This window comes from Mercurialis annua, linkage group LG1-X, assembly GCF_937616625.2.
Source record: "Mercurialis annua linkage group LG1-X, ddMerAnnu1.2, whole genome shotgun sequence".
Taxonomy (NCBI): Eukaryota; Viridiplantae; Streptophyta; class Magnoliopsida; order Malpighiales; family Euphorbiaceae; genus Mercurialis; species Mercurialis annua.
The window spans coordinates 53,872,533-53,899,793 of record NC_065570.1 but is presented as its reverse complement, the minus strand read 5'-3'; the positions used below and the strand labels follow the sequence as shown (position 1 = coordinate 53,899,793).

The window sequence follows — 27,261 nt, the reverse complement described above, 5'->3', positions numbered from 1 at the left end:
TGAGTTTAAATAGGTCACACTATTAGAAAACAACCTTTTAGCGACTTAAATAGTCTGAAATCCGTTGCTAAATCAGTTTTCCGCCGGTAAAAGATTTAAATCCGTCGCTAATCATAGTTTTTCTGTCGGTAATTTGCTGTTTTCTAGTAGTGTCATTTAAAAATATATAAGAGTTTATAATCGAAATTAATATTTAATAGCTCACTTTTGATTAATTAAATTTAAGAAATAAAGAGGGTCATCAAATTAATTTTTACGTGTAGAGATGTGGTAAAAATAATAATAAAATTATGGCCAAATTCATCTTAATGTCCACATACTTTTATTTTTTATTTATTTATTTGGGTTAATTACAAATTTTTGTCTTTATATAGTACATTTATTTAATTTATTTTAGTTCTTTATGTATTTTATTATTTGACAAAAAAAAGAGCGTGTACTATAACACTCAATGTGAAATGTGAATAAAACCGAATTTAAATGTCCACCTAAATTGACACGTTAAAAAAATATGTCACATCATAAAATTTGTAAAAGGATCATGTAACCAAAAATTTGTAAATACAAATGTCAACTGAATACAAAAACTTAAAAAAAAATGACCGAATAAATAAAAATCAAAATTGTAAGAGATTTTTATCATTTCAGACGTGGAAATTACAGACCATTTAACTGCTAAAAGGACCCATTAAATAAAAAACGAATAGTACATAGATCTATTGAATTACAAACTTTAAAGAGGGACTAAATAAATAAAAATCTAAAATTACGGAATCCTCAATATGGATTTAGCTTAAAATAATTATTAGTCTCATCTAACAATTTCAATTTTTTACGTCTTAGAGATAATAGTAATAATAAAATTATTATTAAAATATCATTTGACAAGTTTAATTTTTGAATGAATTAATTATTTAACAGAGAATATCTCTAAAATTTACTTAATTTAAAATGTTGGCACAAAGGTTTTGTTTCAAAAAACATAAAATTAAACATTGAAAATTAAATACTAATACTAAATGTTTAACATAATAATTATTGAAATTTTCAAGTACTGAATTTAATAATATGTTTGATAACTTAAAGGAAAAATATTGTTGTTTTTATTATGTAGCTTTAGTGATGACATTTTAATTTTTAATCATATACGTCTCTGTGTGTGTGTGTGTGTGTATATATATATATATATATATATATATATATATATATATATCCTCCGCCTGAAAAGGCTCCCTCTTGTTGCTTGGCTGATGACATCTCATCTTTTTCGGGCTCCTTCCTTGAAGATCAATAGCTTCCTTCTCCTTGAGCCATAACATAAAGGGTGAAGATACTCTTCGTAGAATCGACCATATATATTTTCTTTTTCGATACATTTGCATTTCAACCTCCTGGTTTATATATATATATATATATATATATTGAAATTATGAACTAATGATTACGATAATATTTATATTAAACTATAAAAATTTCTTTATAAAATAAACTACAGCGGGGTAAAATAATTGATAATATTAATTAAGGATGTAAAAATGATTATGATTAATTATTAATATTTTATTATAAAACTAAAATAAACAATTAATATATATTTTCAATGGAGATTTTAAGTCGTAATTTCTGACTTAATTTCAAATTACATTCATGTATTTATTCGTTTAAAATATGAAATTATAGATTTAATTTTCATGCAAAGAATCTATTTGGCTCGAATATAGATTAATACAGACGGCTAAGGCTTAAAGCTATGGTTGCATTGTTTGAATTCATTCAGGATATCCTTACACCTTTACCAAAAAAAATCAGCTTACTAGGTGTTTTTATATACTCTTTTCGCCCCGTCTGAGAAGGAACAAACAATTTTTACACATAAATTACGAATGCTATATTATTATTTTTCTTTAATTTTATCCCAATTAATGATAGTCTTGTAATTTGTGTATACAATATACTTCTTCTTGAGTCTGGGTATCCACCACGTCCACCTAGACCCATTCCATCAGTATCGGGGATTGGACAGTAAATTTTTTAAGCTCAGTCCAAGTCTGAGTTCGAAAATCCGCTATTTTATAAGTAGTATGTTCTTTTATTTTCTTACAATTTCTCATGCAAGTATGAAAAAAATCAGGTTGAACTCGCATATACAAAGTGTAAGGGATGTACTTGAATAACAAATATGAAGTTCGAAACGAGCTCAGATTATTTTTTTTAAAAAAAAAACTCGGCATGTTCTGCCGAGGTCATGCCGACCCCAATCCAAGACGCATGTGAGTTGATAAGGCGCTCTCCTGATTTAAATGAGGTCGCGTGTGCGAACCGTACTCATGTATGCAACCGTTTAAAATTTGGGGTTAGAGCTTTTACCTCCCGCAAGTGACCTATCCGACTCGAGTGGGGATTAGTCTGAATGTGAAAGGTTTAAATATAATGCCGTTTTATAGTTAGAATCCGTTCAAGACACTTCATGGTCAAACCAGAAAAAGTAATTGTCATTAATATTAGAAAGAAAAATGGATAAAAAAAATTCATATACAATAATATAAAAATTATGATATAAACTTTTTAAATAGGATATACAAAAGGGAAACGTGTCCCTTCTAAACGGGACGAATATGAATTATTTAATAAAAAAAGGTGCTTGAAAATTTTAATTAAAAAACTAGTAAATTAAGTTATCAAATACCACCAAAGTAATGATCCGACAATTAAATTCTTTAAGCATGCATGCGATGCTAACGAATGGCCGCTTTCTGATCATCGTTATTGATTAGATTTTATTATTATAGATTTCTATTCCAATCACTCGTTTATTTAAATTTGTTTTTTGATGATTACTGGTTTTAAGAGTTGGTTAGGGTTATATATGTCTATATATAATGGGTATACTATATATATATATATCGGCGTCAATTAAGGATCAGCTCGATCGGAGCTGGTGTAGTAATTAAAGAGCCAACTAGAAAAGCACGTCATGCAAATATGTACAGGTAGGTCCTTAAATTTGCATTCAAAATTGCCCTATTAGATTCTGCATCGCAGTTAAGTGACTCACCATACAACACCCAACTCTCCCTATATAACTAGCATTATGTCACTTAATAAATAAGCAATTCATTTCAATAAAAAAATACTTCAATAACACGCTATGCATATGGTTTCCCTTCAACTTCCCTCCACCTCTCCAAATACAGAGCTTGATCATTCATCAAAGAAGAGAAAATGGGATCATGAGCTACACTCTACTGATCACCACAAAAGATCCAAACCATCTGATCACTACAATACAAAAGATCAAATTGAACTTCACCTTGAGACCCCGCTTCCTTTGGGATGGCAGCGATGCCTCGATATTCAGGTACGATATATATATATATATAGGAAATTTTTGCCTAGACCGGTTTCATGCTTTTAGTCACGTACGCAGCCGTTCAGATGTTAAAAAATAAAATTCGAGAAAAATATGTATGGTTTTTAAGATATGACTGATCGGTTCATTAATAAAATATGAACTCGGTCTATACAAGAATTGCTCGGTTTGATAATTCAGAAAGATCATTAATCTAATTTTCTTCTGCATGCAGTCAGGAGAGATACACTTCTACAATACAAGGACCAAGAAAAGAACATCAATGGATCCAAGAACTAGCCTGGAGCCAATAAGTTCACCAGCTCACATGAGCTTAGACCTGGAGCTAAACCTTCAGCCATGCGAGTCGCAAAGGAAAACCAGCACAAACGACGTCGGCCATAAATTTTCTGGTTTCGGTGATTTGTTCATGAGTACTACTAAAGAAAACAAGAAATCAGAAGCGGCAATGAAACGGAGTCCGTCGTGGTTGGTTGAAGGAAATGAAGAAGAAGAAGAGATGGTGGCAAGTGTATGCACAAGGTGTCATATGTTGGTGATTCTATGCAAATCGTCTCCTTCATGTCCTAACTGTAAATTCATGCACCCACCTGACCATAGTCCTAAGCTATTCAACCAAAGGTTTAGTTTGTTGTGCTAAGAATCGGTAGAAAAAGGCCTGTTTTCGTTCGTTAATTTCGTCATATATATATATATATATATAGCAAGGTTAGAAGTTGGGTAATGATCTTGATTATTGTAGATGAAGGACTTAATTTGTTTACCTTTTGTACCTTAATTATATGATAAGTTAATTAACTAACTTTGTATCATGTACTACTACTAACTCAGTAAGAGTTAAGTATTAATTTATTATCTGTTCGCCTGGAAATATTCCGGACTCGAATCTTTGAATTTATAATCGGGATCGGTTTGAGGTTTGATACTTTAACGAACCTATGCAGATATTCACAGGGCTTGTTTGGTTAAAAACACTTAACCACGTGATCTAAGAAATAATAATCTGGGAGTCACGGACTCAGGCGAGATTAATACCGAAAACTACTCCTAAATTAAAACAATCCGGAGATTGCGAGATAAAAAGCACTGGGCTTGGTTTTTGATTGATTGATTTGTTGATACAAAAATAATAAAACTCTGAGCTATTTATAGCTCCTCATACTTAAGACTCCTAATTTAACTAGGACTAAGACTCTGAAAGAAAATCACTCCTATTGAGCTACAAACTCCTAATAAAATAGAAAAAAGCAATAATAAACAAGCTTTCCGTTGGGCCTTAATCCCTGATAAGCCCGTATGAAGTTCTATTCGGTAATTATTTGGGCCGGTGTAAACAATGCCCCCAACAAGTCTGAAACGTTTATCTTTTGGGCTTGTTCTTCCTTCTCAGCCCTTCCAAGCCCACTACTGAGGCCCAATTCGTTCGAAAAAATTTAAAGGGGTGCGCATCTATAAACCTTTCGGTACCCCCTTTAAGCCACGTCATCTCCAGCTGTTCTCCACGATGCCACGTTTTGGCCCCACGACCCTTCGGCTTCCTCTGATTTGGTCTTTTAACAAAAATACCATTTCATTTCATCACTTACCTACTCTCTCTGCATTTATCAAGCTTTCTCTCTCCTCAGCAACCTCGAGTAATTCACCAAGTCTCTTCTGGTAAGTTTTCGCCCTAACCTCTCTTGTCTTTGATTCGCCTCTTTTGATCATTCGCCTAACCGAGATATCCTATTCTTCAGTTATAATGGCTGCTCCTAATGACGCTATCGCCGCTCAAGTGACCGACAAGATGAACGAAAACCAAGCCGCTGCTCCAAACACCGATCTTCAGGTAATAGTGAAAACCAACGACGACAAAGAATGTGTCGGACCAATACTCGTTTCGCCCAGTCATCTCTGCGAAATTGCTACCCCTTTTCACGAAGAAGTCCTACCACGATTCTCACTCGCCCACCAGTCTTCCATTTGGGTGAACACAATGTTTAGAAACTGGCCGACAGAGCACAAGGGTTATCAAGAATGGGTAAACCGATTAAAACCTCACTTCGGCCAATTGTGGAAAGATGTTGGCATATACGACATGATCGGCCTCTGCAAAGCGAGCAGACCAATAGCGAAGCATTATATCATGGGGGCTTCCCTCTTCTGGTCGTCCGCTGTCAACTGCTTCTGTTTCAAGTTTGGTATGATGACCATCACTCTCCTGGATCTGGCTGCCATCTTGAACATCCCTGTAATCGGCGAACGTATCTCGCCCAACCTGGACGCCGAAATCCCTGCTTTCAAGCTGTCAAAGGCCCAACGGAGTTACGGTCCCTTCGTCAAACTTTTCATGGGCGAAGAACACTACAAACCAGACGCCAAAGAGCACATCGCCTTCCTGGCCTTCTTTGTGGCGAAGTTCGTACTCTGCACTTCATCTTTCAGAGTTACAACTGACTGCTTCACACTCGTCGCTGCTCTGGCCGAAGGGCGGAAATGTAATTTGGGCGAGTTCATGCTGGCTCACTTGTATAGGAGTCTAAATGAGATCGCTCCTCATGCCGAAACACGAACCTTTCAGTGTCCCAGTGGTCCGCTGTGGGTCCTGCAATTATGGCTCGCCCTTTACTTTCCAGAACTCTTTGAAATCGGCCCTCACATTAAAGCCGATTTGTGCGGCTACCAACTAATCGCCGCCGGCACCCGTCTCCCACACGTTTTGGACGTTTTAGAAGTGTTCACCAACTCCGTTCGTACCTCAGAGCTCTTTTTCCCCATCCTAACTCTGAAGTATCCTCCCTCTTGGTTATACCTCGGCTGGGATAGTGACGACACTGAAGAAGCTCTGGCCGATCCTAAACGGAGACTTGGAGGTCAATATTGGTGTAGCTCTTTAAAGAGCAGGAACTTAATCGCCGGTCTGGAATATAACCGCAGTAGTATAGAGGCATACTGCCCTAACTATGTGGCTCGGCAGTTCGGATATAACCAAGGAATTCCCTGTCCTTTATTGATCTCCGTCAATAATCGCGGGACCTACAGGCCTTCTTTAGAAAATTATGCTGACTTGCAATTCATAACTCGCCTTAATAGAGCATATCTTCCCCCTATATCTGAAATCTCTCGCCCTTCCACCTCACCCAAGTGTACCCCTGAATTTGATAGCTGGTGGGCTTCAGTCGTAGAATCGTGCTTCGACCTCTCTCCAAAAGAAATCCTATCTCTTCATGATTTTTCTTTACCTCCTTTATCAAGAAACCCAACTCATGCCGATCTGTTTCTTTTGCAGGCACCGAAACGTCCCAAATATGAAGGTAACCTATTCCATCTTTTTGAAATTTCTAGGTTCGAACGTTTTTACAAATTTAAATACAACCCATTAGATCGGCCAGGTATGAACCTTAGGATGCAACGTCATAGACGAATAGCTAGGACTAAGTTCAACGAAAAGATGAAAAAAGTTTGGAAAGATAAGTACGAAAAAACATACTCTTATGAATTCTTCTTAGCCCATATTTGCCCAAAGTTCAAATATAAGAGTCCACCAGTTCCTAAATGTAACATGTCCACCCCTAATCCAATTAAACTGCCTAAAAAACGAGTAAAAAAGTCTAAGCCGGTTGTAAATAACGAAGGGGTTACTTATACTGGCATCAGATGTCCCTCTGATGTCGAGGCGATAAGTGAACTGGTCAAACATGGCTACACTAGAATACCAGGTAACAAAGATATCATTTCGCCTTTGAAGCTTTCCATTATTTCATACTAACTTGTTGTTTTTTCAGTTGGTGTGCCGAAATGGGCGAAAGGAGACGTTTATGACACTGATGGCGAAGACCCGCCAGAAGCAAAGAAGTCTCGGCGCAAGCGTCCGGCAAGTAAAAAACCGTCTAAGAAGGAGCCCAAGGAACCCAAGGCTAAGAAAATGAGGGCTGAACTCTCTGGATCTCGCCTCTTCGATCCCGCTCCTTCTGATCCTGAAATAAATCGCCCTTCCAGGAGCGCTCATTCCTCTTCAAGGGGTGATACCCAAATGGGGGACGATCGTACTGGCGACGAAGGCATTTCCTTAACGGGGAATCGCTCTTCTCAAAAAACATCGTCAGAAGTTGCCCCGACGGTGTCGCAGATGCTTAACTTTTCTCCGCTTCCTACTCTGCATTCGCCCCTTGGTTCAGACCTGGTGAACCTCCCGGCTCGTCTTGCTGCCAAGACTAAGGTACCTTATTTTTGGTTTATTATTGCCTTAACAATGTCCCTATCAGCTAATTTTTTATTGCGGCCAAACATGGCAGATACCAGATGATGTCTCGGTGAAGCCTGATGATCTGGCAGCAAAAGCGGCGGCCTTCCTTAACTCTGACAGTGAGGAAGAGGAGATGCCCGTACCAGAGGTCGAGCAACAGGCCGAAGTGACCAGCGGTCCTTCTGAGGTATGGGGCGATCATCTAGACGTCGTCGGCTCTTTGAAGTCCCAAGGTGTGGCGATCTTCAAATTTGTTGAAGACTTTGGTCGTCTTAAGAGAGCGGCGACTGCCCTGGCCGATGCCCCTCCAGAGATTTTGAACGAGAAAGCTCGTAGTGCCATGGTCCGACTGTCTGCGTCGCTACCCGCATTTCAAAAGATTTATGATGAGGCGACGCAGATCCAGACGGATCATGACCAACTGACCCTTCAGGAGGCCGAAGCAAAGGAGAAGCTGGAAACGCTCAAGGCTTCTGTGAAAGCATCTGTTTCGACCCTGGCTGCTCGCAGGGACCATGCCAAGGAGTTAAATGACAAAATCTCAGCCCTGAAGCTCGAGCTGGAGACTGAAGAGAAAGGCATCGGCGAACTTGAAACTGCCATGGACAAAAGCCTTCTTGAGGGGGTCGGCGTGAAGAAGAGCCGGAATGAGCTGAAACACAGCCTCACCAAGATGAAGCCGAAGGTGGATGAAGCCCGGAAGTCTTTTAACACTGTTCGTAGTGAGCTTGGCGATATTTTTAGCCATTTTTAGTTTTGTAATCATTTTTGTAAGTTCAGAACAATGTCAGTATTTGTCTAATTTGGTAATACTTTGACTCTCACTATGTTTTGATCGGCCTGGGGCCGTATCTTATTTGTGGGTATATTTTTCCGTTAATGTTCATTCGGCCAGAGAGCCGAAATTTTTCGTTATTTACACCTTGCATTACTTTCAGGTCCGATTATTTTTATATTATCGGTCCGTAATTGGTCCGATACGAAATAATGCTCATTTATAAAAAAGATAAGTACAATATGTTGAGAAAAACGGAGAACCCGTTGAAAAAACTCAACGAATGTGAAACGCCGAAAACGCGAGCAGTGATACCGAATGATCGGCGTTATCTTATAATCGCCGTAATTGGTCGAAACATTTCAGGATACTCGGCGGGAAAGCACCAACAGCATTACTCTTCGTCGGCTCCGAATAACCGACGGTCTACGCCCTCCCAACAGCTTGGAACGTACTTTTTCAGGAACTGACCGTTGATCGCCCTATCGTGTTCTTCCCCATCAACATATGCCAACAAGTAAGCACCGCCTGTTAACTTGTTGACCACGATAAAGGGACCTTCCCAGTTCGGGCTCCATTTGCCAAGCCGAGTGTCTTTGTGGCCGATAGGCAAGATTGCTTTCCATACTATATCGCCTACGGTAAAAGCTTTCCGTTTTACCCGCTTGTTGTAAGCTCTCTCGACCCTTCTTTTCTGGGCTTCTAAGTGGTCTAACGCCGTTAAACGTTCTTCGTCAAGGTCCAGAGAATCTATCACCATCTTGTCGAAGTAATCTTCTTTGGACAATTCGCATTGGTATCTGCGGCGAGTAGACGTGACGGTTAGCTCCATTGGCAACATCGCATCGTAACCATAGACCAGTCGAAAAGGCGAGGTCCCAGTAGCCGACTTCTGACTGGTTCTATTCGCCCAAACAGCTTCTGATAAAAACACATGCCATTGCCTTGGGTTTTCTTCAATCATCTTTTGAACTATGAGCTTGATGGCTTTGTTCGTGGCTTCGGCCTGTCCGTTGGCCTGGGCGTAGTACGGTGTTGAGTGTAATATCTTTATCTTCATTTGGGAGGCCCACCAATTTATATCACTTCCCGTGAACATCGTCCCTTGATCTGTGGTTATGGACTCGGGCAAGCCGTGTCGGTGGACGATGTATTCTTTGAAGAACTTGATCACCGCTTCTTGTGTCGGCGACTTCAAAGGTTTAGCTTCGACCCACTTGGTGAAGTAGCAAGTGGCGATAATCACAAAAGCATGACCATCAGACGAGCCGGGGTATACTTTCCCTATTAGGTCGACCGCCCATCCTCTGAATGGCCAAGGCTTGATGATGGAGTGCAGGTCTTCGGCCGGGACGTGTTGTATTGGGCCGAATTTCTGACAGGCTTCGCAACCTTTGGCATATCTTATGCAGTCTTGTTCCATTTTCGGCCAATAAAAGCCGTATTTATGGATGAGCCACCTCATTCTGGGACCCGCCTGGTGGGCGCCTGCTATTCCTTCGTGTACCTCGGCCATAGCAAGCATCGCCTCTTTCGGACCGATGCATCTGAAGAGCAGCCCTTCAAAGCCCTTCTTATATAGTTCGCCGGCTAAGACCACGTAATTAAGGGCTAAAGTCCTCAACCTCCTATTCGTGGCGTCTGGTTTTTCGAACCACTTCAGGAGCTCGTCCCTCCAATCTTGGGTGACGTCCAGTTGGTAAACCGAGAACTGTCTTTCGTCGATCGTGATGCCCCCGGTGTGGAGATTTGGTGTTTCCCTCTCTATGGCGTCGAATTCTCGGTTTACCTTGTAACTGCTTCCGTGCTGAGCTAGGTCGTTTGCAACGCCGTTATCGGCCCTCTCCGTGTATTCTATTCTCGTGTCTTGGAAGCCTTCGATCAGATGTTTCGCCTTGTTGCAATACCTCACCAATAACTCGGACTCGCATTTAAATTCTCCTGTCACTTGTTTAATGACTAGCAAAGAATCTCCTTTTACACTGATCGCCCTCGCCCCTAGCTCGGCTAGAATCTCAAAACCGAATATGAGGGCCTCATATTCCGCTTGATTGTTGGTACATTCGAACTGGAGTCTGAATGATAGCCGGTAGGATGCCCCCAAGGGTGTGACGATGTGTACTCCCGCGCCTGCCCCCTGGCTTGTCCTGGATCCGTCGAACCACATTTTCCACACGTCGATGTCGAAGAACGTGATGTCTACTCGATCGGGTGTCTCTTCCTTGAGGGTAATACCAGGGTGATTGGCCAAGAAGTCTGCCAATACTTGTCCTTTTACTGCCCTTTGAGGAACGTACACCAATGTGAATTCGGACATTGCAATCGCCCATTTTCCGATCCGATTCCTCAGGTATGGCTTCGATAAGATATACTTAATGATGTCGGTCTGGGATAATACATACACTACGACCGGCAACATATAGTATCGCAGCTTGCAGCATGTGAAGTACAGGCATAGACACATTTTTTCTATGTCGGTATAGCGAATCTCTGTGTCCGTCAATCCTCGGCTTAAGTAGTAGACTGCTCTCTCGACCCCATCGTCCTCTTGGGCGAGCATACATCCTAGGGATTCGTGTGCAGCCGATAGGTATAGCAACAACGGCTTATTCGGCTTTGGAGGGGTCATGACCGGAGGTTTCGCCAAGTAACCTTTCAAATCGTCAAACACCCTCTGTTGCTCGTCCGTCCATATCCACTCATCGGTCTCTCTTCCCCTCAGCAAAACACTCCAGCTGCGAAGTCGGCCTGCTGTGTTTGCTATGAATCTTCTTAAAAAATTGATTTGACCGATGAGCCTCTGGAGCTGCTTCTTGGTTTTGGGTGGTTCAGCATTGATAATCGCCTTGGCTTTGTTCTTATCTATTTCTACTCCCCGCTGGTGAACCAAGAAACCCAAGAAGTTTCCAGCCGAAACGCCGAACGCGCATTTCAGAGGATTCATTTTTAACCCATTACGTCGTATACGCTCGAAACCTTTCCGGAGATCGGCCAAATGAACTTCGCCGGTGTTTGATTTGATTACGAAGTCGTCGATGTAGACCTCAAGGCAATCAAGACCTCTGAACATCTTGTTCATCGCCCTCTGATATGTTGCCCCTGCGTTTTTCAAGCCAAAGGGCATCACGACCCATTCGTACGCTCCGATCGGCCCGGGGCATCTAAAAGCCGTTTTGGAGATGTCCTCCTTGCTGATTGGAACTTGGTTGTACCCAGAGTGAGCATCGAGGAAACTGAGTATCGTGTGTCCAGCTGCCCTGTCAATCAGCATATCGGCCACGGGCATTGGGTATTCGTCCTTGGGCGTGGCCAGGTTTAGGTTCCGAAAATCAACGCATACTCGTAGCTTCCCGTTTTTCTTCATTACTGGTACGATGTTAGAGAGCCATTCGGTGTATTGGGCTTCCCGAATAAACTTGGCATCTTCCAGCCGCTTAATCTCATCTTGTATGAGAGTATCCACTTCCCTGGACATTCGCCGGGGAGGTTGCCGAAATGGCCGAAATCCACTCTTTAATGGAAGCTTATGTTCGGCGATATCAGGATCAAGGCCCGGCATTTCCTCGTACGACCAGGCAAAACAGTCGCGGAACTCAATGAGTAGGGCGATCAGTTGCTCTCTGAATTCTTCGTCCAGTCCTGCGTTGATGTATATGGGTTTAGGCGATTCACCTGTCCCCAGATTGATTTCGAGGAGATCGTCCTGTACTTGGGCGGGATCATCTTCTAACTTCCCGGTTGCCAATCGTATGTCCCCAATCCGCAGCGATCCTGTTGGGTCTTGCTCCTGGTCCTCATAGATGCATTCGGCCGAATCAATATCGTACAGCGAGGTTAACTGTCTAATTTTCTCCCTCAATTCTTTATGTCGTGCTATCATTTTGAATCTTTGAGGATGGTGGATCGGCCTTTGCCCCCGAGGGTCACTGATACCGGCCGATCCGAGTTAACAAGCAAGCGAGGAACGCTCGTTTCTCCTTTCGAACTAAGGGATTGTATGTTGCGCACCTCTTCATCGTACAAACGTGCTTCGAGTACGTTATGGTCCTCGCCGAAGGGGTTGGGGTCACCCTGTACAACTTCGGCCTCGCCGTCATCTCGCCATATGAAGAGCATCTGATGCATAGTTGAGGGTATACACATGTTGGAGTGTATCCAATCGCGGCCGAGCAAAATGTTGTAATTGCTCCGGGCGTTGACCACGAAAAACCCTTCTTCGGTTTCTACTCGCCCTACCTTAATTCTGAGGGTAATGTACCCCTCGGCCGGCGTCTCGCCCCCTGCGAAGTCAGTCATGTAAACGTCGGTCGGGTCAGGCTGATCCCGCGTTATGCCCAATTTTTTGAGCATTTTCGCCGGTAGTATGTTGACGCCAGCCCCGTTGTCGATGAGGACTCTGTTAATCGACACCCCGTTTAGATCGGCCTTGATGTATAGCGGCCGAATATGCCTGGTCATCCTTGTTGGAGGTTTACTGAGGGATACTACCGCGGTATCATCGGCGCTATCTCCTTCTGGTACGATTACATCGCCTTCCAACGTTGCCTTCTGCCCTGGTTTACTTCTGTATGAGTTGGGAAGCGTAACCACTTTCACTCCGTATTCGTCTCTTACCACCGGGACCCAGGCTTTCAACATGCCTTTCTTGTGCGAAACGACGACCTCGCGGTCTTTGGGCAATCTTGCTTTAAGCTGGCCATCGTGGTGCGATACCAGTACGTCCTTGTAGGACGATCGGCCGCTGGAATCTTCATCATCCTTGTGAACTACTGCCGCAGCAGACACATCGGCCGCTTGTTTTTCGATCTTCGGCATCCATACCTTCCTTACCTTGGCATTTCGCCTATCAGGTGATTTGGTGTCCGCGTCGGCCTGGTTCCTTGCCCCCAGTCTCTCGGTTATTGGCCTACTTCCGTGCTGCTCTCTGGGAGCCGAATCTGCCCCGTGATTCGCCCGCGACTCTTGTCGCAGCCTTTGCATTCGCCTCTTCTGGGTTTTCGTCATACGAGGGGTCTCCTCCGTTGGCCGAAATATCCTCTTGAATACATTAGTGGCAGGCCTCCGTTGTGGCTCATGCCTCTGCCATTGTTCTGTGGGCGATTTCGGTTTAAAGATCTTGGGATGCTTCCTCGTGTTATCGCTTCCCTTGACTTTAAAACACGTACTGCATGATGGGCACGTCATATCTGCAGTAGGCGAGTTATATCGCTTCCTCTTCTGTTGTTGAGGTTGCCTTTTTTCTCCTCGCCACTTAGAACCGTCGGTCTCTACTCTCGGCTTGGGTCTTCTTGGGTTCCACTTACTCCGTATCTGCCCTTGCTCTAGGTAGCTATCAAAGTGAGGCCGAACTGTGTTAATAGACACGTATTTGGCATCGGCCTCTTTCTTTGTTGGGAACAAGAGTTTCCCTTCGTTAATCGCCTTCTGAACCACGTTTCTGAAGTTTACGCAGTTGTTCGTGCTGTGCCTCCAGGAGTTATGGTACTTGCAATAATCCTTACCGACTAGCTCTTCCGACGGTGGAATCGTATGACCTTCGCTTAGGGCAATCTGCCCATCCTTCAACAGGGCATCGAATATGTCGTCGGCCTTAGTCAGGTCAAATGAATACTCTTTTTGTACCACCGCGGTCTTATTCCTTTTAACAAAGTCAGGCTTTCGCAAGGCCGAACATTCCAGGGGTTTCGTTCCCAAAAATTCGGCCATGTTGACTTCATCCTCGGAACCACTATCTTCGCTATCGGACACCACGGCCACGTCAAGCTGGTCTTTGTAATAGGTCCCTTTAGATGCGCCTCTCCTCTGTTCTTTCTCCTGGAGGAGTCTTTCGTAGCTCGTCACCCTGTTTGTTAGCTCGAACAAGTCCCGAAACCTGTGGCCCTCGAAATGCTCCCTCATGGCGAAACTCATTCCTCTTACCACCATCGGTACGCAATCGGCCTCTGACATTTTGGTGGAGCACCTAGTCCTGAGGTTTCTAAATCGGCCGATATACTTCTCTGCCGACTCACTTGGTAGCTGTGAGATTCGGGCGAGGTCAGCCAGGGTGACATCAGGTGGTGCCCTGTAAAACTCTTCATGGAAGAGGATTTCGAGGTCCTTCCATGTGTCCACCGAATTGGGCGATAATCTAGAGTACCATGTAAACGCCATTTTTGTCAAAGAGCTGGCGAAAAGCCGGAGCTTCCAGAAATCATGAGCGGCTGCTTCGCCGCATTGGGCTGAAAACCGGGCGACATGTTCAACCGTCGATTGGCCCTTCTCCTCGCCCGAAAATAAACTAAACTCTGGCACTTTATACCCCCTTGGGAAAGGATATAACTTGTCGATCCAGTCTGGATACGGTTTCATGTACGATGGGCGAGGCATAGGTCGCAGATCCACCCCGAGCCTTTCTAGCATGTCCACGAGTTGCCGTTGATTGTATATACTCGGATCGCCTCCCTCGGAGTACGATCGTTCGCCCGTGTTGGGCTCCTGGGTGTTGGCTCCAGTAGCTCCCCCTTGTGGTCTAGCCTCGCCTTGTGGGTTGGACGAGCTTGCTCCCGGGTGATCGGCCCTTCCTGAGAACTCGGCCTCGTTCCTCGTTAAGAGCTTAACGGAACCATATGTATACCCCATCTTGTTGGGTTGTTGTTCGGCCGAACCACCTGGTTGACCAAAACGGCTCGGTGTTTGGTTCTGTTCGGCCTTTCTGTACCCTTGATCGGCCGCGGATTGCCCAGAAAATAATCGCCCTAGGTTTTCCATTGCCTTGTTGAGGCCATCTAAGTTCCCTTGGATCTGCCTCTGGATCGACGTTTGGTCGGCCATGATGTTCCTCATCACCTCGGACATCTGATGCATAGCACCGTCGAACATTTGCTTGTTCTCTTGCGCTATTTCGCCCCTCATGGCCGAGAAGTCGGCCTGTGATAAAGAAGGGCGAGAGGGAGGGAGCTGGCGCGAGTAGTCTATCATGTCATCGGTCGCGTCGTCGACCTTGTCCTTAGGTAGGCTCCCCTCGGTGTCCGTTGTATTCGGCGCCTTGCTTGATTGGTTCACCTGTTTGTCCTTGGCCATGGTTTCTGATCTATCCGAATCTGATTCGTCTACTACGTCACCTTCCTTCCGTTGTTGTCGGCGTATGGACCGAGCGTGCCTGGAATCGTCCTTGAAGTCCCTTTTTGTGCTAACCATAAACTGTTCCCCAGTGGAGTCGCCAAAAGATGTTCGCCTGGAAATATTCCGGACTCGAATCTTTGAATTTATAATCGGGATCGGTTTGAGGTTTGATACTTTAACGAACCTATGCAGATATTCACAGGGCTTGTTTGGTTAAAAACACTTAACCACGTGATCTAAGAAGTAATAATCTGGGAGTCACGGACTCAGGCGAGATTAATACCGAAAACTACTCCTAAATTAAAACAATCCGGAGATTGCGAGATAAAAAGCACTGGGCTTGGTTTTTGATTGATTGATTTGTTGATACAAAAATAATAAAACTCTGAGCTATTTATAGCTCCTCATACTTAAGACTCCTAATTTAACTAGGACTAAGACTCTGAAAGAAAATCACTCCTATTGAGCTACAAACTCCTAATAAAATAGAAAAAAGCAATAATAAACAAGCTTTCCGTTGGGCCTTAATCCCTGATAAGCCCGTATGAAGTTCTATTCGGTAATTATTTGGGCCGGTGTAAACATTATCAAACAGTGCTCCCTTATTATCTTAATATAGTACCATGCATTCAAATTTCGAAATAGGGTAAGAGTCACTCTACCACGTCATCTATGAACTAATTCTATCATATTATAATACGTCATTAAAATAATGGCATTATCATAATATCACCATTAAAAGGTGTAAAAAAAATAACAACCAAAATAACGATAATACTACTATTTTAATGACATGTTATAATTTAATATTTTAGTCTATGGATGACGTGTTAGACTGAATCTACTTAAGAATTTGTCGATAAATAGAAAGGCATAATATTTTTCCATCTCATAATAAACTAATGAAAAAGTGAATATTAAAAATCGAATCTAACTCGTCGATATTTTTATTTTATGAGAATTTGTTAAAAGTTAAATTTCTTATGATTATATTCTGTCTAAATTTTAAATAAGAATTATCAGATGATAAATGTATAAAAATGAACTATTACTATTAATGAGTAATTATTCTTTTAAGATCATGGGATCAAATCTTCCCACAAATGTCAAAAAATTCCCCCTCCTTAAATAATAAAACACCAAGGTAAAAAATGATTTTATATATCTACATCTTTAACTAAAATGATAAGTATACTTTTAAAAATAATTTGTGACAATCTAATTCGTGAATTTTAAGATTGATGATAAATATATTCAACTCTCATTTTAAATTTATTTTCTGACATATAAACTTCGTTTTAAATCCAATTAACTCTTTCTAAATTGAAATAAATAAAAAAATCAAATATATAAAATAACAAATCAAAATTAAATCATCGACTATAAAAACAAATTTCAAAAATAGATATAAAATGATGGTTAGATATATATTTATCGAAAATTATAAAATTAACAGATCATATTGTCATAAATATTTTATATTGGTGATTAGGATGAAATTATTGCAAATAAGATGTGTAGGGCATATTATTATTATTACATTTTGGAGAAGCTATAAATTTGCATGAGTAAATAGAAAATATAATTATGACAATTTAGTCCTACAAAGTACAAGTCCTTGCTGCTCAAAACACGCGATGGCAGGTGAATAATGATGATTATCTGTGCATGATTTTAAGCTAATCGGATTGCTTTTATAAGTCAGCGGTTAAATACGCTAGAAGGAGGGGCTGAACCTCCGACCTTGTGGTTAACTGTTCCTTAAATATTTAAACATTGGTTATAAAATAATTCGAATTTTTACCATATACTCACACTTCATTTGGATTTTATATTACATGTAATTTCACAATTAAATGGATAACCGGATGAAGGCGCTAGAAGAAATCATTTACCTAAGTTTTTATTATATTTTCGTCCCTTGGATTCATTTGTAATTTTGAGTGTCAAAACTTAAAAATTCAAACTTCCCCCCAATTTTCTTCTTATTAATCTGAAAAGAAAAATTTCTAGTCTGACTATCTGAAAATTCACATCAGTAAGAGAGAGCTAAAATGGAGATAAAAGACGAGGCTGTAAGATTGGAACTATGGCGTCGCTGTGCAAAAGCTGCTATTCTGATTTACTCTCTTAAATCTTCTCCTAATCGCCACTTCAATTCCTCAATCGATCGTGAAAATGAGGTTTGAATCTCTACCGACTTGAATTCAACTTATTCAGCTTCTGTTCTAGATTTCTACTACCTTTGAGAATCTCGTTACTAATTCGATTATAAAGTTAATTGATCAACATTTTTTTGCAGGTGGAGAAGGATTTGCTTGTGAAAGAAATCAGAGATTTGAAGATGAAATTGGCGATTGAGAGAATTAAGAAGAATAGGATCAAGCTTTGCAGCTTAACGGAGGTGATGATTCAGATGACGATCTTGCTGTCGTTTTGCACTCTATTTTTGGTGCTTGTTTTCCAGTCGTGATCGATGTTTTTCAAATGATTCTATTTCTGTTTAACCTAGCTATTGTTCATTCGGAAGATTGATGTTGAAATATGAAGTTTGAAAGCAAAAAGAAAATTACAGATCCATTTTTTCCTGCTGATGATTTGACTAGACTCGTGACTCCTGTGAAAATTGTTAAAGGACGTTGCTGTAATTCTACTGCACATTTGCTTACAGTAATGATCTTTTTTTCCCTTGATTACAGGATTTGTTGATCTTAGTTTTAGCAGTAGCAAGTGTGTTTGGCAATAATAATAGTGTGTTTTGTTTAACATTTTGAAAGTTCCTATAGAAATGAAGAGAATTTTGGTACCAAGTAATGCTCTTACTTGTCTGGTAATTTGGTTTAATGAGCTCTAATTTTATTATTTGGGCTAAAATGAAAACTAAACTCGCGAGTTAAAAGTAAGTTTGGAACGAAGCACGTTGAAGAGTGTAAATAATGCTCGGGAATGTTCACCACTTGTATTCACTAAATTATTTGCGTTGTCAAAAATTTATTTTATTGTTATTTCGTTTTAAGTTGATCAATTATTCGGTTTTAATTTTATTTTGGATATTTTATATTAATTAATTCATGGTGCACCTCCATCATTATCTTAAGGCTTAATTATCAAAAAAAAATTCCACCTTTTAGCCCCTTTTCAAATGCACCTTGACGTTGCAATTTTGTCAGATGCACCCTAATTCGCACCTTTGGTTTTCAATTCCACCCTGAAGTACTAAATTGATCTCTTCTCCATTTGGAAAAAGTTAAAATAAGTCATCTATTTTTAACTTTTTGTATGAAAAAGAGTTCAAACGAGTACTTTATAAGGGTTTTTATGAATTTTTTTCGAGTGAAAAAGAGTCCAATTTGATATTGAGGGTGGAATTGAAACTCAAAGGTGCGAATTAGGGTGCAGCTGATAAAATTGCAACGTCAGGGTGCAACTGAAAAGGGGCTAAAAGGTGAGGGGGTTTTTGGTGATTAAGTCTTAATGTACTCTAATTTTGGAGGGGGGAAAAGGCACCAGGAATGTCACCTGTCGTGATACTTGGCGCCGGAGGTAAAACTAGATGTATAATGGTAATTAGTTAACAATATTGTGGATTAAGGAAAGACAAATGTGACCTTATATTTAAAAGCATATAATTTTCTTCGTCAGAGTAATCTAATCAGATAACTATGAGAGGCACTATTGAAAGAAAAAAGAAGTTACTATGAAAGGGTATGGCTAAGGAGTGCCATCGATTATCACTGGATTCACCAATAACTGAAATAAGTACCGAGTTTTCTTTTGTTATGTTCTAACATAGAATAAGCACCAAGTTGATGCATCTAAAAGCAACCAAGGTTTTGGGCTGTTTTTTCTTTATTAAATATAGACAGCGAAACTTTCGCCCGGATGCTTAAATAACTATCGAAATGCATCTGAACATGAGAATATTTTCCATGAACCTACTATTCTTAAATTGGAGTTCGTTTGTACGAGAGTGATTTAAAATGATCCAGATCTAGGGAAAATTGATCTAGGGAAAATTGATCTAGTGAAAAAAATTTCCCGTAAACACTCTAGTCAGTTGACAGTTGATGGTTCGTGGCTAGGATGAAGCATAAGCTTGAGATCTCATTCATCACAACAACAAACATGGAGGAAAAGAAAGATATCACTTTTGATTTCTTGAACCAAAACCTAATTCTTAGAAAGAGTTTGCAAAATCTAGAGAATTCAATGGTCAATTCTAGACCAGGTTTCATTAAAATCACACTAAGATGGCGTAACCACTAGCCTCCATACAAGATCATATCATAGGTCGCTCAAGCCAACACGTGCAAGTTATGCCTAAGCCTTCAAGACATGGAACAAGCATTTTGAATGGATTTGTAAAACTGAAGCATAAATTTTCAGGTGTACGACAAGACCACGTAGAAGAAAAATTTGTTGCCATATACAGTCATTAGTAAATTCCACCATTCCTGAAAATATTTTCAGTATCATTCTTACAAAAACCTAAGTAGTTATTTGCAGCAGAATCTTAACAGCCTGATCCATCATGAACCAACAGAACCTGCATGAGCAAACATCAACAATTATAAATTTCTCCCTCCACACTAGCAGAAAATTTGGAAAAATATATTCTACCCCTGGGATTATTATTGTTAGAAAACTGCTCTGCAATCATTTTGTATGCGAAATTTCTCCAATTACGTACAGATATACTTGGATACAAAATTTGCACAGCTCTGATGGGATTCCATGGAATTTCATACATTCACTGTGATTAGCATGCATGACTAGAACTTTTACAATATTCCACAGGTTTAAAAGATAATAGATAATCATGATTATAGCTGCTCTGCATTTGACATAAGAATGAAATGTATGACGACTTGAATGAATAACTATTTGAAAGTACCTCTAGTCAAATGCATAAGGATCATCAGCGTATGGATTCAATGACCCTTCTGAAAACAGATCTCCTATGTTTGAAGGATGTGAAACATCTCCTCCCTTGATTGCCTGCATGTTGAAACAGTATCTTAAGAATACCAAACAAGCATTTTGACAATCAAGCAACAACATCTAAGTCGTTCAATCAATTTAGACAGTCCTTTGTTGTACCAATTGAAATAATGATGTTTTAACCAAATAGGAATAAGGAGCCGCATAGTTTAAAGCAAAACAAAGTCTTAGTACTAGGACCGAGATGAAGGAATCGCCAATTTAGCATCATTAATCTACAATCAGAATTCCGTTACCTTAGCCACTCTTCTAGGAGTTACGGACTTTGGAGTGTTCATCTTCTTACGTTTCCTTGGTTCCTAATGTAACACGAACAAGAAAATAAAAAAATAGTAGCTTATGGATAAGTTCCTTCAGTACAGTATAGCAAAAAATTCATGGAGGAATGCGTGCATATATGGTCATTAAGGCTTTGATAGTGCTTACGTCAAACATCACTGTACTTTTAGTCTTTTTATGTTTTGTAACTGTTCTTCCATTAGTCGTTTCAACTTCGTATTCACGGCGTGTTACCTGGCATGCAATAGTCAGATGAATATATATCTTCCGTCAAAATTTCAGAAGAAGGGAAGTCATGAAAGCAACAAACTAATAAGTATTTCATTTTCACCTTCTTGTGATGTTTAGGGAGGCTCCTTGGACTTCCTGTGTTAATATTCTCTGCTCTCTTCATTATTTTTGACACAGGTGTTTGTGTTTGTCCTAGAAGAGGCAAATCCTACAAAGCATAAAAGATGAACAATGCACTTTGCGAGGACTTCAATTATTATGGGCAGCAAAATGATTTCTCGCTCAGACACATTTTTTCTGTTCTCCAATCTTACCATATCAGGCCGACGTCGTTTACCACCACCAGAGTCTCTCATCTTAATCGATGAAACTGAGTAATCCTGCAACGATAATAAAATTGTCAATTTGACTACATTTCAGAAACTCCAATAAAAATAACTTAACTTTTTTTCTAAGAAAAAGCTGAAGGAAATTCATTTTCTGAGCCAATCAAGAAAACTAATATGACATGCTTATTCTGTAGATATTAAACTCCTCTGGAGTACCTAAGCACATACTAGCAGATAATATAAGACTTTGCAAATGATATAGCAGAACAACAACATGATATTATAATCTTTGAAGATGCTGGGAATAAGATAGAGATTATCATCTATTGTTACCTCTGGATGCTTATGGAATATAAAATTTGAAATGCATGAAAAGACTAATAAATTAGTTTATCATATAACCTGTCTAGCTTTTTTAGTGCATGAACTCTTTCTCAAGCAAAGGAACCCTTTATCAGATTTTACACATTTTTGTAGAAACACAGACCATCCCATGTCGAGTTAAGAGAATGGAGATGAATAGATAGGAAAATTATTGCAGCACGAAGTCTACCTTCCCCGAATTTACTTCTTGATCCTCTTTTGGCTTATCGCTCATCACTTTCCATTGCAATTGCAGCAAAGCCCTCTGCCTGTCTTCCTGCGCATAACATAATCATATTAAATTGGAGGCATATATCTTTTAATTTCATATTGCACTTGAATGCAATACATACCTTAGACTTTTGAAGATCCAATTCCTCATGCAGCCTTCTACACTCATCTTCAAGTTGACACCTCAAAGCTTTCATTTGAACTTCATGTTCTTTCCTGATTTGCATTGTTTTCTGGGAAATTTACATAAAAATATAGAATTGGCGACTGAAGCACTTCAATTGCATGCTTACAGAACTTGAAGCTATAAAAACCTCTCTCAGTTCGTTTTCAGCTTGAAGTTGGGTACGCTTTATGTCTTCCATATGATTAGCTTTTAGAATCACTTCCTTTTTATCATGTTCCTGCTGAATGCCCAAGACCTATGTAGCAGGGGAAAAATGGACCAGCAGTGAATTGTTTTTACAAAACAAAATTAATATGCACGAAGATGTGTGAAAAAGACGCCTCAGGAACCAGTACTTTTGAACGACAAATTCGAAACCATAAATTGGGGGCAAGATCAAAATTTTATACCAATATCTAACTTTAATCACCTAACTATTTTCACGTCTACTAAGAAATGGTCAACAGCCATATGAAAAAAAACAACGACCATCACATGCATGAAAATTATGATAAAACATGTCATGGGAGCACTAAAGCACGCTGGTGGAGGCAACAGAAAACCAAATCTTCTTTTAGGCTTTTTAATACACATGCATACATTATACTAGAATATGCGTCAGTGAAGACTCGTATGCAAATTTTTGAAGACACGCCAAAAAACAAAGTTAATAGTAAGTAGTGCGATTTTGAGGATAGTTCAATACTTCAATATGATTGCTAGGTTATTACTAAATGCAGCAGTGCTTAAAGACAAGAATGTCAATTTAGAATTAAGTTTTCAATTATTTCAGGTGCTTACAAAGGCAGCATGTTCTTCCTGAATGCGCACCAACTGCTGCACTGTTTCTTCATTGCATTCAGCAAGGTTCTGGTCACATTTGCTTTTCATTTCTAACACAACTCTGTTTGCCTGAAAGAATAAAACATTAAGCACATGACTCAAAGCTAAACTTATTGCAACAGACCAGTATGAGCAAACCTTTTCCTTTTCCATGTCAACAATCTCTTGCTTCTCCACCTCATACTTATTCCTGATGTCATTAATTGCCTATTTGAAACTGATCAATGTCAATAAAAAATACAAGTCCAATCTTATTGAGGATTCAGTCGAGTTAAATGGTAGATAACATCACCTGGTCATTCCTCTGAGATATTTCTTTCAAATGCCTTGATAATTCCATTTGTTTGCTCTCTAGCATCAAATCATGTTGCTTCTTTGCTTCAGTAAGTTTGCTTTCAGCAGCAGTCAGCAATGACTGACTCTGCAACACATACAGAATCTTAACAACAGAAGGTTGTCAGAATTAAAGAGACTTATTCACTCAAAGTTACAGTAACCTCAGTGATTTGATCTTGTAGCTTCTCTTCAAGTTCTTTGTATTGCAGAAGATATTCTTCCTTATCCTGTATGTTGTTTTGAAGCTGGGCAACTTGTTTCTCCAGTGAATCTATATCTTGCTCATGCTTCTCACTCTCTTTTTTCCAGGTGGCTACTTCTTCTTCTTTTGTCCTTAAGTCTGCCTGTAAGTTCTCAGCAATATCATTGTTTTCTATTTCTAATGCTGCAACTTTTGCCAGCAAATCTTGCTGCAAAACATACAGATTTAAGTTTAGGACATGAAGAAAGCACACTCAGAAATAGCTTAGAATTGAAAGAAGAACAATTGCAGACCATTTTATTTTCAGATGTTTTTGAAGTTTCTGTCAAAGAATTAATAGTCTCCTCCAATTTCGAAACTACTCTTTCCATTTCATTCTTCTTTGACAATAACATTTCAGCTTCAGACTCTAATGTTTGAATTCTATCTGCTGCTAAACGGCTTCCTTCAGATAGCTGTTCCGCTATATAATCTTGAGCTTTCTGAAGTTCAATGATCTTATCATGCAACTCCTGGTTTACCAACTTCAATGTATCTTTTTCTGATGTCAGAATTAAGAACTTATCATGTAGCTGATCATATTGTTTTCGAGCATGCTTAGCACCAAGGTCGCTATCAAGTAGGAGCAGCTTAAAGCAAGTGTCATAGAGAGAGTTCAGCTCGTCAAATTTTTCTATAAAAGCCAAACTTTGTTTATCCAGTTCAATCAGTTGTGCAGCCAACAAATGAACAAAACTTTTAAGATCTTTTATCTCCCGGAGTGACAGAGACAATTTATCAGTCAAATTGTTGCTGCAAAATTGGAGGTCGTTCTTTTCTTTCTCCAAATTCTCCTGAGTAATCATCAAATGTTTGATATTGTCTTCCTTTATTCTCAAATTAAGGTGCATCTCTTCCAATTTAGAATTTAGGGTCTCTGATGCCAATTTATTAGCTGCTACAGTTGCCTCAAAGTTCTTTAACATAGCATCTGCGTGGCAAATAAATTATGCAAATTCTTTAGAAAGCAACTCTCTATTTGGTAACTTTTCTTGCTCAAGTCAATTTGCTTAAAATTTCATGCTGGGAACAATTAACATGAGTTCAACTATAAAATACATCACACACTTTCACTTTTGCACTCTGAATTATCATTTGTTTAAATAAAGACATACATATTCTAATAGGATTGAAACTTTCATAAAAGATCTCTATTTAACAACCTCATATTGCATGTTGAGGAACTTGAGTGGTAAACATACAATAAAATCATGTTCTAAAAAACCAGGCTAATTGAAATAGCCCAAAATGCAACTTAAGTTGACACGAGAAAAGATGAAAGAGAGCTGCTATGCAAAGCAAAAACTAATAAGCTTCTTGAGAGACTATGTCCAGAGTAAACAAATTAAGTTTGGCAACAAAACCATGTTGAACATTAAATGACAACAGCAATTTAGCATAATATTAGGAGAAAAATATTATACCAAATTTAAAGCCCATATTCCTCACCTGAAAAGACAAATCCTTACACTCAACAAGGAGGTTATATCGAAATGAATTTGAGGCTCTATCAATATATTAAATTGGAATAACAAATATCATCCAAAATCTCAGTTAAGTGATCGTCCCATAGTAAAAAGAACAGCAACTGTAAATACATTCTAAGTATTAAAGGATAGCGGCAGGAACAGCAACCATAATTACATTCTAAGTCCAAATTTATCATCCAAAAAAGAGGACAATTGTACCTATAAGGATAATGACAGTGATGACAAAATTATGCAAAGGTTCATGCACAATAATAGAATGACAGGTGGGACTCATGCATGATTTTAACCTGCTTTATAATTTGAGGCATGATTCAAACCATAAAACATATTGCTAAAGTTTCTTATAAGAACATGTGACCTTAAATAATTTCTTAAAGATTTAAAATAATCATTCAGCAACCAGGTGCAGCCATTTGACAGTCTACCTACCTTTCTCCTCTATGAGATTAGCAGTTCTGCGTTGCTCCTCTACGTAGACCTTATTGTTTTCTTCTTTTTCAAGCTTAAGTACTTCCAGTTCCTTTTCACCTACAATGAGATCAAATTGCGTCAGGCAATGAAAGTTAAAGCCCCAAAGAAACAAATTCATATACAAATTCCCCTTTTCTATGAACAAAAAAACCCTACGGAACTTCATGAGTAAGTCAATTTGCAACTCCTGTTTGTTTGACCACACAAACAAAACGAATAACAAGCAAAATTAAATAAAATAATCATCATTCAAAAAACGAATAGCTACTTGCACAGAAGTTTATGCAACAGACTTACTAGTTCTGACAGCTTCCTCTGCAGATCCCAATTGCAGGGACAAATTATTCAGCTGTTTGTTCAGACTGTCAATAGCATTTGAGCTATCAGATAGTTTGGTTTCAAAAAACTCCTTGCCCTTTTCAGCTTCAGAGACAAGTCAGGAATACCTTATCACTGTCAATTCAAAGTAAAATGCAAAATTATAAGACCTCGCATAGATTTTTTACAAACCTTCTTGAACCTGACCGGCTAAGAGCTGTAAAGTTTCAGTCAGTTGATCGCACAAAGTCTTAGTGGAAGAAAACTTAGAGTCCATTCCTTTCCAAAGCTTCTCATCCTCCTTCTGCCTCACTCTATGCTTGGCATTTTCATTGAAGGCGTTCTGCAACTTTTCCTCTAACTCATTGATATGCTTTATCGATTTCTTCAGCTTAGAATTCTAAAGGATCATATCACCATTCAATTTCATGTTATCAATGAATTCCAGTTACTTTTTCCCAAAATAATGACCTAATTATCATGTAGATATATAACAGGAAGAATTTTATTTAATTTTTACGAAGTAGCAATAGTATGCATAAAATTAGAATATTGTATGAGAACATGACAAAAGGAAAACGAATATTTAAATACTACTTGAAAATTCAGCAATTAATACATACATATGATTTAGACATGTAAAGGAAAGGTATAGAGATTCAATTATGATACCGCTAATTCGAGATCAGTTTTCACAGAGGCTTGCTCTTTGATCAATTTCTCTGCAAACAAACAGATCAAGACACAAATCAGCTAGATATTCAAAGTGATCTAAGAAAACAAGAAAAGTAACTCAAAAGTCGTCGATCAATACCAGCAGTTATCTTCAAATTCGCAAAACTTCCTGAAGAAATCGATTCTGAAGATTGCCGAGAAGAGAACGGGAGGTTCTTCGCCGATCCGGAGATGGATCCTGGTAGTGACTTGAACTGGTCGAGGCTTTTCAAGCTCGGAAACCCTAACTTCTGCATCTTGATCTAATCTGTCGATCAATGAATTGAAAACCCTAGAGATTTATGCTTCAACCTCCCTTCGCTCTCTGAGGAGAGATATGTTGATCTCAGCTGTTTGGATTTTTTGAGCGAAAAGAAACCGAAATGAATTTGGGCGCCAAGTGACTGGGTATTTATAGGCAGTTGTCAGTAACGAAAGCGCGCGGGAGGCGCTTATAATTACTGATGGATGCTTGTCGTACGAAAAAACGACAGTAGGTTATTGATACTTTATGAATAAAGGATCACTTCACCCCTTAATTTGGCACAAAAGATAAAGAAAATCATTTTCAAATAAATTTAATTATTTCAATCAAAGGTGGACATTCTCGTACTAAAAAGGCCCTCTCATAGTCGCACCCAATTATCTATTTTACACGCTCCATTTCAAAATGAAAAATAAATTAAAAAGATTTTTAATATTTTATTCATTCTCAAATTGATACTTAACAATTTTCAAATTTTAAATATTATGTCTATACTTTTTAAAGTTCGC

At 39.3% G+C, this 27,261-nt stretch overlaps 3 protein-coding genes across 3 annotated transcripts; 2 read left to right on the top strand and 1 right to left on the bottom strand.

Annotated features, from left to right (window-relative positions):
* The first annotated feature begins 3,074 nt into the window (after positions 1-3,074).
* LOC126657008 (protein CURLY FLAG LEAF 1-like) lies at positions 3,075-4,227 on the top strand. Its single transcript, XM_050351632.2, has 2 exons — positions 3,075-3,358; positions 3,585-4,227. The coding sequence occupies exons 1-2, from the start codon at positions 3,149-3,151 to the stop codon at positions 4,008-4,010; spliced, it is 636 nt and encodes a 211-aa protein (XP_050207589.1). The 5' UTR covers positions 3,075-3,148; the 3' UTR covers positions 4,011-4,227.
* A 13,007-nt stretch (positions 4,228-17,234) lies between these two features.
* LOC126657014 (uncharacterized) lies at positions 17,235-18,170 on the top strand. The gene is made up of 2 exons (XM_050351636.2): positions 17,235-17,657; positions 17,777-18,170. The coding sequence occupies exons 1-2, from the start codon at positions 17,529-17,531 to the stop codon at positions 17,945-17,947; spliced, it is 300 nt and encodes a 99-aa protein (XP_050207593.1). The 5' UTR covers positions 17,235-17,528; the 3' UTR covers positions 17,948-18,170.
* Positions 18,171-19,880: 1,710 nt separating this feature from the next.
* LOC126656997 (synaptonemal complex protein 2-like) lies at positions 19,881-26,921 on the bottom strand. The gene is made up of 19 exons (XM_050351619.2): positions 26,588-26,921; positions 26,446-26,495; positions 25,966-26,173; positions 25,753-25,878; positions 25,414-25,512; positions 23,749-24,425; positions 23,415-23,663; positions 23,210-23,338; positions 23,056-23,124; positions 22,876-22,986; positions 22,223-22,330; positions 22,031-22,141; positions 21,868-21,954; positions 21,300-21,365; positions 21,086-21,193; positions 20,902-20,988; positions 20,712-20,774; positions 20,369-20,472; positions 19,881-20,020 (listed from the first exon to the last, which is right to left on the bottom strand). The coding sequence occupies exons 1-18, from the start codon at positions 26,742-26,744 to the stop codon at positions 20,371-20,373; spliced, it is 2,607 nt and encodes an 868-aa protein (XP_050207576.1). The 5' UTR covers positions 26,745-26,921; the 3' UTR covers positions 19,881-20,020; positions 20,369-20,370.
* Between the last annotated feature and the right edge of the window lie 340 nt (positions 26,922-27,261).